Source organism: Hyla sarda, chromosome 2, assembly GCF_029499605.1.
Source record: "Hyla sarda isolate aHylSar1 chromosome 2, aHylSar1.hap1, whole genome shotgun sequence".
Taxonomy (NCBI): Eukaryota; Metazoa; Chordata; class Amphibia; order Anura; family Hylidae; genus Hyla; species Hyla sarda.
In genome coordinates this window covers 101,148,260-101,158,810 of record NC_079190.1, presented here as the reverse complement: position 1 = coordinate 101,158,810, position 10,551 = coordinate 101,148,260, and the positions used below count along the sequence as shown (strand labels likewise).

General features: G+C 44.5%; 1 protein-coding gene across 1 annotated transcript in view; it reads right to left on the bottom strand.

Annotated features, from left to right (window-relative positions):
* Positions 1-2,140: 2,140 nt before the first annotated feature.
* The window catches only part of LOC130358841 (N6-adenosine-methyltransferase TMT1A-like), a 33,641-nt gene continuing 25,230 nt past the window's right edge, over positions 2,141-10,551 (bottom strand). Inside the window, exon 2 of the mRNA XM_056562708.1 lies at positions 2,141-2,462. Coding sequence (XP_056418683.1) covers positions 2,223-2,462 — 240 coding nt within the window. The 3' untranslated portion in view covers positions 2,141-2,222. The remainder of the gene's footprint in view (positions 2,463-10,551) is intronic.

Sequence of the window (10,551 nt, the reverse complement as noted above, 5' to 3'; positions counted from 1 at the left end):
AAAATAAAAGAACTACACAACTTCCTGTCAGGGGTAAATCATGCAAATCCTGCACCAGTGAGATTTGTGATAACTATAAATATGGGTTGGTCTTATTTAAATACAATTTTCTGATCTCAGAATATCCCTCAAAAGTGTTTTGAAAATCTACACATACGAAATGGCCTCCTGCCTTGAGGTGTTAGGAGTGTTGGCCACAAACATTTTCAACCATAAATGAAACTAAAATACATTTTATCTGCTCACATATATCCACAAAATAACAAATATGTTTCATATTAATAGCACTTTACAATTCTTTCCAGAATTTTACTGAACCTCTGCAGGTACCACAGATTACAATAGCAGTAAAATAGTAAATATATTTTGAGATATAAAAGTAGTTGACATTACAAACCATTGTAGATTGTGGAGTAATGAATACAATAAAATATGACAACATATACTGTATATTAGGGCTGCACGATATATCGCTAAAGCAATCGAATCACGATTATCTGCTCCGGCTGGCTCCCGTGGCGGGGGCCGGCCAGAGCAGGTAAAAACTAATTTAAATACTAAAAGTCAGTGTTTCCCAACCAGGGCGTCTCCAGTTGTTGCAAAACTTCAACTCTTTGTATGCCCGGACCGGCAAAGGCTGTCCAGGCATGCGGGGAGTAGTAGTTTCACAACAGCTGGAGACACCCTGCTAGAAAAACACTGAGCTAAGGGTGCAGGGAGAAAAATAAAAAAAAAACTTCTGCTCACCTAGTCCCGGTCCCTGCAGATTCATCTCCGGAGTTTGCTCTCTTCTTAGTACAGGCAGTAGGACCTTTCCCTTTTCAGCCAATCACTGGCCGCACTGGTAAAGCCAGTGATTGGCTGATGGGGAAAGGCATTGTACTGCAGCACTACACTAGGTTTCCTGGGTCCCGTGGAAGATTTGAAATCCGCCCAGGAAGCCCAGTTTATTACTGCAGTACAAGAATACAAGAATGTGACAGGAGGGGAGGGGGGGATGTGACAGAAGGGGGGGGGGATATGACAAGGGGGGGGGATGTGACAAGGTGGGGGGAATGTGACAAGGGGGGGAATGTGACAAGTTAGGGGGAGAGTGTGACAAGGGGGAGGAGAATGTGACAAGGGGGAGGAGAATGTGACAAGGGGGAGGAGAATGTGACAAGGGGGGAGAATGTGACAGGGAAGGAGAATGTGACAGGGGAGGAGAATGTGACAAGGGGGAGGAGAATGTGACAAGGGGGAGGAGAATGTGACAGGGGAGGAGAATGTGACAAGGGGGGGGGAATGTGACAGGGGGAGTGAATGTGACAGGGGGATGTGACAAGGGGGGGAATGTGACAAGGAAGGGATGTGACAAGGGGGGATGTGACAAGGGGGGGGATGTGACAAGGGGGGGATGTGACAAGGAAGGGATGTGACAAGGGGGGGATGTGACAAGGGGGGGGATGTGACAAGGAGGGGATGTGACAAGGGGGAATGTGACGGGGAGGAGAATGTGACGGGAAGGAGAATGTGATGGGGAGGAGAATGTGACGGGAAGGAGAATGTAACGGGGAGAAGAATGTGATGGGGGAAGAGAATGTGACGGGGAGGAGAATGTAATGGGGAGAAGAATGTGATGGGGAGAAGAGAATGTGACGGGGAGGAGAATGTGACGGGTAGGAGAATGTAATGGGGAGAAGAATGTGATGGGGGAAGAGAATGTGACGGGGAGGAGAATGTGACGGGGAGGAGAATGTAATGGGGAGAAGAATGTGATGGGGGAAGAGAATGTGACGGGGAGGAGAATGTGACGGGCAGGAGAATGTGACGAGGAGGAGAATGTGATGGGGGAGAATGTGATTGGGGGGGGGGATGTGACAAGGGGGAGATGTGAAATAGGCAGTGGGCATAAAATGGGTAGGTAGATGTGAAATGGAGGCGATTGGACATGAAATGGGGGGGGGATTTCAATTATATGGCATTGCATATCAAAATCGCAATATTTAGGCCCAAAATCGCAATCGCACATTTTCCCCATATTGTGCAGCCCTACTGTATATATATATATATATATATATACATACATACATACACACACACACACACATAAATGAAATACACGTATAATGCTCAAACAAACAAAAGATAAATATTCCAAGTAATACAAGTAATAAGGTTTATTTGTAATAAAGAAAATCTTGTAAATGAATAAAAGCTCCACTTATACACAATATATGTATTTATTTAACAGCATATCCAATAATATGAGGCTTAGCAAGCTTAAGTGATATTGGCGCAGTTATGTGGCGCAGGTTCATCTCTGAGAATTCAGCATTCTCCAGGTCTTTCCATGTGGTTTTTCTAATGCTACATCCATCAAATATCAGCTTCCAGGAGGGATTCAGGACTTTCTGAAAAAAAGTAGTCCAGCTGGATTCATCAATGTCGGCCACATGTTCTATGAAGTAGAAACCTCCCCCCTATAATAAAAGAAAAACAAACATACACTGTAAAGGTTTTAATAGTTGCTCATACAGCATTAACGGGGTACCCCAGTGGAAATCAAATGTTTTTGACTCAACTGGTGCCAGAAAGTTAAACAGATATGTAAATCCCCATAGCAAAGCTCTCCTGCTCTGGACAGTTCCTGACACGGACGTCAGCAGAGAGCACTGTTGTCAGACTAGAAAGAACTACACAACTTCCACTGATAAGTACTGGAAGGATTAAGATTTTTAAATAGAAATCATTTACAAATCTGTTTAACTTTCTGCCACCATTTGATTTAAAAAAAAAAAAAAAAATTCCCACCGGAGTAATCCTTTTAAATCCAATTTATTCTCCTTTTGCATTTCTGTCGCACTGATCCAGATCATCAACCTTTTTTTTAATCTTAGACAAATATAGCCCAAGTAACACAAAAATTGTTGTTTTTTAATCATTTTATTTAGGCTGAGAACACGCGTGGAGCTTTTTTTTTTGTAAAACAGTAGCGGGTGTCATTCCCTGTGTGGCTGTGATCTCCTTCCAGCTTTATTAGATGGAGCCTGTCTAGTGCAGCTGGATGGAGATCATTGTTCTCCCCAGCAATTTTTGAAAATTCAGACCATAAGTGATCAAACATGTCTGAAGTTTTATCTAAATGATAGGGACATTTATAAGATAACAAGTTCACATTAAGGGAGAGAAGGGATAAAAAATAGTATTCATGGGAGAGTTGTCATTCAATTAAAATTTTGGCCTCTGTGTGAAAGCTGGACTTCCCAAGAGTGGTGCTGGTGTGAGTAGTGGTTGGGCCATTGAACCAGGAGACATTGATGCAAGGGACCAAGAGATCAGGCAACGTAAGGCAGGATCCAGACGTGGATAGACGGTAGAGTTATGGCAGGCAGCACAGGTTCTTAGTCAACAATCTGGGTCAGGCACAAGAAAGTCAGAACAGTACAGAGGTCAGGTTGAAGCAGATTTAGGAGAAGCAGGTACACATCATACACAAGTATAAGGAATACAGCACACCTTTATTATAGACACTATGGCACTTTAAGAGAACACTCTGGCCCTTAAAGTTGCTGCAAAAACTTGCATATGCCCCCTTCAAGCCAGACTTTGTACAGCAGCAAAGGAGGAAGCATGGCGCTGGGAGAGTTCCTCAGACACAGACCAGAAGCTGGCAGTAGTGCCTGGAGTGACTGTATGCCAATGGGTGCAGAACGTCAGCATTATTTCACAGACTCACAGAAAGAGGTTATTCTAATGACATCTTGAATGGTGCCAAAACTAAAGCCAACACCCTAGGTCGACCTATGCTGTTATCACATGGTCAAAGACACAGGAGAAATAAAAAAACAGGATGATTTGTACTGTAGAACAAGTCCTTATATCTTACCATCCTTTATTAAGCAATTGAATGCTATTGGTTACATTATGAGGAAATACACTGCTCAAAAAAATATAGGGAACACTAAGGTAACACATCCTAGATCTGAATGAATGAACTAATCGTATGAAATACTTTCGTCTTTACATAGTTGAATGGACTGACAACAAAATCACACAAAAATTATCAATGGAGATCAAATGTATCAACCCATGGAGGTCTGGATATGGAGTTGTTAAGGTTGGCTGCTGGTTAAGCCTTAAAGGGGTACTCCGGTGGTCAACGTGTTTTTCTGTTTTTGATTTACCCTATTTGTTTTGTTTCATTTCTATTCTTGTTGTTTAAGCTACTTTATTTCCGTTCTTTGTTGTCTTTTTATCCCCCACTTTGTTTTCCTATCTATGCTTCTATTTCCTGTTTCTTGCTGTGCTGAAAACTACAAATCCCAGCATGCCACATGCCTTGCTGGTTTGGGGCGGCTGCCTTTTTTTTTTTTTGGTTTGTTTGTTCCACCCTTTACCCACCCTACTATTTTTCCCAGGTCGGTCCCCATTTACACAGCACACTAATATAATCAGCCCTGGTTGGGATACACTGGCATACACACACAAAAGGGACTACAACTCCCAGCATGTGTCATTCAGGAGTCTTCAGTCTGTGGTATAACACCAGCATGCTGCCTCTGTAGTCTCCTGGGGATTGTAGTTCACCACACCTCTATAGGGCATACACCAGTGTTTCCCAACCAGGGTGCCTCCAGGTGTTGCAAAACTACAACTCCCAGCATGCCCTGACAGCCTTTGGGCATGCTAGGAGTTGTAGTTTTGCAACAGCTGGAGGCACACTGGTTGGGAAACACTGGTGTAACATGATGTGTATGCTGAATAGGCTAGAACAGTGTTTCCCAACCAGTGTGCCTCCAGCTGTTGCAAATCTACAACTCCCAGCATGCCCAAAGTCTGTCAGGGCATGCTGGGAGTTGTAGTTTTGCAACAGCTGGAGGCACACTGGTTTATAAACACTAGCATACACACACACAACAGGGACCACAACTCCCAGCATGTGTCATTCAGGAGTCCCCCCCTCCCCCTTCACACATAGAGATCATTCCCAGTATGAGATTTATTCCCCTGCAGTCCATACATTTCCAGCCCGTGCACCTTCTCATCCTCCCCTTCAGATAACACTTATCTTCTCTGTGTTCCTTCTCCTGTGCAGACCTGCGTCCTTAGAATACAGAGCTGGGGGGAGGGGAGGGTGGCTTATTTCTCTCTGGCAGACAGAGAAAAAAAAAAGCTGTGACATCTTGTCCACAACAGACTCAGAACTGTGGACAAAAAAAAAAGTAAAAGAAAGCCCTCTGAACTACAGAACTTCCTGCCCAACAAACAGGTAAGAAAAAGACACACATGCTGCCAAAACATATAACACATGTATATTGCAAAAAAAACAAAACTTACAAAGAAAATGCCATATAGTCAAAAAAATTAACCCCCGGAGTACCCCTTTAAAATGTGAGTTACTGCCGCTGTATACTGCTGAGTGTTGACACAAGAAATAAACACCAGACAAATTGTTGGTAATATCTCCTTCTCAGCATACCGGCTAAAGAGCTGTCCCAAGGAGTTCTGTTTATTATACGGAAGTACATTGGTTTTTACATTTGACAAAAAGGGAGGTTAGGTATCACGTTAAAATCATCATGTTATATTTTGATTGGTTATTTGAGTATTGCGTCTGTATATATTAGCATATTAAGCATTCATTTCTTTCTTAGCCATAGGTCACTTATGTTGCCCTTTCCCTATTCTACCAGAAAATTCCGGATGTATTCGTCCTTCTGCACAGTCTATCTTTCTTCAGATGTTTTGTTTTTAACTTCCAACCTCTTCTTTAGCTTGCGTCTTCTGGCCTCATCCCAAGGTCCTCATCTTAGTTACAAGCAAATAGCAAGCTGATATATCTCATAAGGAAAATAATGTTTTTCTGCAGCATATTAGCATATAGACCTATTTTTAATATATATATTGATCAGTAATCAAAATCATTATGGTCATCCTTATCAGAGTCACATTCAAAATCAAAGTGGAAAACCATACTACAGGTTAATCCAACTTTGATGTCCTTAAAACAAGTCAAAATGAGGCTCAGTAGTGTGTGTGGCCTCCACATGCCCTTATGACCTCCCTACAACGCCTGGGCATGCTCCTGATGAGGTGGAGGATGGTCTTCTGAGGGATGTCCTCCCAGACCTGGACTAAGGCATCCAACAACTCCTGGACAGTCTGTGGTGCAATGTGGCGTTGGTGGATGGAGCGAGACATGATGTCCCAGATGTACTCAGATTCAGGTCTGGGGAACGGGCGCGCCAGTCCATAGCATCAATGCCTTCCTCTTTCAGGAACTGCTGGCACACTCCAGCCACATGAGGACTAGCATTGTCTTGCATTAGGAGGAACCCAGGGCCAACCGCACCAGCATATGGTCTCACAAGGGGTCTGGGGATCTCATCTTGGTATCTAATGGCAGTCAGGCTACCTCTGGCAAGCACATGGAGGGCTGTGCGGCCCCCCAAATAAATGCCACCCCACACCATTACTGACCCACCGCCAAACCAGTCATGCTGGAGGATGTTGCAGGCAGTAGAATGTTCTCCACGGCGTCTCCAGACTCTGTCACGTCTGTCACATGTGCTTAGTGTGAACCGGCTTTCATCTGTAAAGAGCACAGGGCACCAGTGGCGAATTTGCCAAACTTGGTGTTCTCTGGCAAATGCCAAACGTCCTGCATGGTGTTGGGCTGTAAGCACAATCCCCCTGTGGATGTTGGGCCCTCGTACCACCCTCATGGAGTCTGTTTCTGACCGTTTGAGTGGACACATGCACATTTGTGGCCTGCTGGAGGCCATTTTGCAGGGCTCTGGCAGTGCTCCTCCTTGCATGAAGGCGGAGGTAGCGGTCCTGCTGCTGGGTTGTTGCCCTCCTATGGCCTCCTCCATGTCTCTTGATGTACTGGCCTGTCTCCTGGTAGCTCCTCTGTGCTCTGGACACTACGCTGAAAAGCACAGCAAACCTGCCACAGCTTGCATTGATGTGCCATCCTGGATGAGTTGCACTACCTGAGCCACTTGTGTCGGTTATAGATTCCGTCTCCTGCTACCACTAGAGTGAAAGCACTGCCAGCAATGACCAAAACATCAGCCAGGAAGCATAGGAACTGAGAAGTGGTCTGTGGTCACCACCTGCAAAAACCCTCCTTTATTGGGGGTGTCTTGCTAATTGCCTATAATGTCCACCTCAAGGATGTGGACATCCTATCGCCCGACGCCCGGGACAAGTAGTTTTGGGCGCCGGGCAGGTGAATTTTTCATAGATTTAGCCCTGTATCGGGCTAGCAGGGACAGACAGACTTCCCCCTTATTTTTCTTTAATGCCGGTGTGAGGTGCTGGAGCCGATGCAAGTCTACACCTCACACCGGCGCTCAGCTGATTTCAGTAGCCGGGGGACCCTGCTCAGAGCCCCCCAGCCGGTGTGAGGGGATCTCAGGAGTGAGGGCAGAGCCTGAGGTCGCACGTCTGCTGGAGATGATTAAGCCACGCCCCCTCCTCCCCCCTCCCGGAGGATGGAGAGCGCAGCTCTGCATAATACAAGAAGACCGGGAGAGAATGAGGACATACACAGCTCCTCCCTCCCCCACACACACAGCCTCTCCCTTCCCCCTGCTCTGTCTGCACAGGACCTCATTTATCACGGGGAGGTTTCAAGTATTCACGGGGGAAAATGCAGAGCGGGGAGAAGACGTGTGTGAGGAGACTGCACTGCACGGGCTGGGGATTTCACCTCACACCGGCTCAGGTGAGGAGGCCGAGCATGCAGGTGGCGGGAAGGGTGGTTGTATATGTATGTAATGTATGATTGGGGGGGTATGTGTCATGTGTATCTATGAAGTGTATGTGTGATGTGTGTATTATGTGGGGTGTATCAGCGGCGGGTGTATGTACAGGTATAATGTGTGCATATGTATGGTGTATGATGTCTGTGTATATATGATGTGTGTATGGTGTCTGTGTATGTGTGATGTGTGTATATGTATGGTGTATATTTATGGTGTGAGTGTATGTGTATATATGATGTGTGTATGTAATGTATGATGGGGGCAGCGGCGGGTGTATGTATGATGTGTCTATGTATGATGTATGTATGTAATGTATAATATAGGGGGCAGTGGCCGGTGTATGTATATGTGTATGTATGATATGTGTATGCATGTATGTTTTGTTCAAGGGCCGACTGACAAGTGTTGCCGCCAGTTGTGCTATCTAATTTTATTTATTTTTAGTGGTTTCTGGCCACCCGCACTAAATTGCACCCCCAGAATCCCGCCCCCTTCATACTCGTCCGACGACCAAGAGCCTCACGGATGCACGAAAACACACCTGAACCAAAACTACAACTTCCAGCATGTTGCACCGTAACCTAAACTGTAGAACTATGAAGTGTAACATGCTGGGAGTTGTAGTTTTGGTTCGGGTCAGCTGCAGAGCCATAGGCTGCATCAGGGCATGCTGGGAGTTGTAGTTATCTAGTAACTAAATGCAACTTCCAGCATTTTCTGACACATAATTAGAGTAAATAAAATGTAGCACATAAACTGGAGAAGCAGAAGGCCGTCCCGAACCCCCACCCCCCCAGTAACACAGCGGCGTTCAGTGTTTTCCAAGCAAAAGACTCCATATATAAGTCCCTATGAAGACCGAAAAATAGTGATTAAAATATTTTAAGAAGTGCGTATATATGTGAATAAGCCCCTTTCCTAATAAAAGTTCCGATAAAAACTACAGATCATGTCACACAAGATTACCCTCATCCCTGTATATGGAAAAATTGGAGTAATAGGGGTAAGATGGGGGGGGGGGGCTTGCCTCGGGCGTAAAAGGAGCTAGCTACAGCCCTCCCTCCCGCTGCTAATAGCCTGGCATGCTGCAATAGCCATGGCCGCCTATTAAACCATAAGATAACCGCTGTTAAAGTTGACAACAGTGTCTAAAGGGATCTTATAACCATCCCTAGTGGTCTAGTGGGGTGGATCGTACTATTTTGGTTGACATTATTTTATCTACCAGGACAAGTGGATTTTGTTCTGCTTTAGTCCCTTGGACAAGTAGTTTTTTTTTATTTCCACACCCCTGCACCTGTTGCCTGTTCCATTCGCACAACAGCATGTGAAATTGATTGTCAATCAGTGTTGCTTCCTGAGTGGACAGTGTGATTTCACAGAAGTGTGATTGACTTGGAGTTACATTGTGTTGTTTAAGCGTTGCCTTTCTTTTTTGGAGCAGTGTACTTACTGGTCTTGGAACAAGACCCCACACTAAGGGTTATTGTATCACAAGGCTTAAATTATGGTATCTAAAAGAGGTCTGTCTTTGGGGTCTATCCCCGAGTTTAGTCAGAGTAAAATGTAAATCACAGGTAGGTACATGGCTCCATCAAGACCATGATTAAGACTTAACAAGTCGAAACGCGTTGGTGCGTTTCATTTGTGCTTTTAGTCACTATTTTTCTTTCTATGTTGGATTTTAATATGATACATTGAAGCGACGTACTTTTATCCAGTTTTGGGAGCCGGATTTTCCTTACTCTTGAGCTCATCTGATGTACCTGGGAACACGGCCCTTGCTCATTCCGTGGCTTCCGCTGGAGGGTGTGCTGAGTTCATTGTGATCTGGGTCTGCATGCTGCTAATGGTGAGCTGAACCTTTACCTATATTTCTGGACAGGTACATGGCTCCATTATCCAGGAAACTGGAAATGCGGCAATGATAAATGTGTCACCTGAAGATCTGACAGTTCCCAACCAATGTCAGTCCTACTGTACAGGTAAACACTATACTGTCAAAAATGACATTGACTTTTACATAAAAATCAGTTGTCTACTTCTGAAGATGCCAGTATGCAGGGGGCACATCATCAGCACTGGAGGTCAGCTAATGCCAAAAATAAACATCTTAACATCTCTGCACTTTCGGAAGGTGCATAGTGGGGATTTGTCCTCACTGGGCATCATGGGTATAGGAAAAGTCAGATTGTCAGATTGTGGTGGGGACCTGAGTAAAAAATTATTAAATCACGGATCATACCGGATGTTCCTGATAGAAACAAGACTACTATACATAAATGCACATATTTTTTTAAATTTTTTACTTTGGGTATACAAGCTATATGAGAGGTACATTATACATGCTTTTATTTTCGCTAGTTTGGTTGATACATTACATGACAAATATATATATATATATATATATATATATATATATATGTAACCACGAAACAGCTGTCTGCAGATGGGTAGAAACTTTCCTTTTGGGGAGTAGTCTGGCTTGGCATAAAATCCCTATCAGCTTTTTATATTCCTTAACAGGAGCTAAGCTGATACCAGGGAACATTACCTGAAAAGGTGATGTAATGAGCTGCTTTGCATATTCCCCTACCCAGAATTCCCGCAGAGTGCTTAATGGCCTTCTGAAGCTCCGTTACACCAGGAGTGGTGGCCTCGCCCTGAGGTTTTAGCTTATATATATATATATATATATATATATATATATACGCACGCACGCACGCACGCACGCACGCACGCAGTGGGGCAAACAAGTATTTAGTCAGCCACCAACTGTGCAAGTTCTCCCACTTAA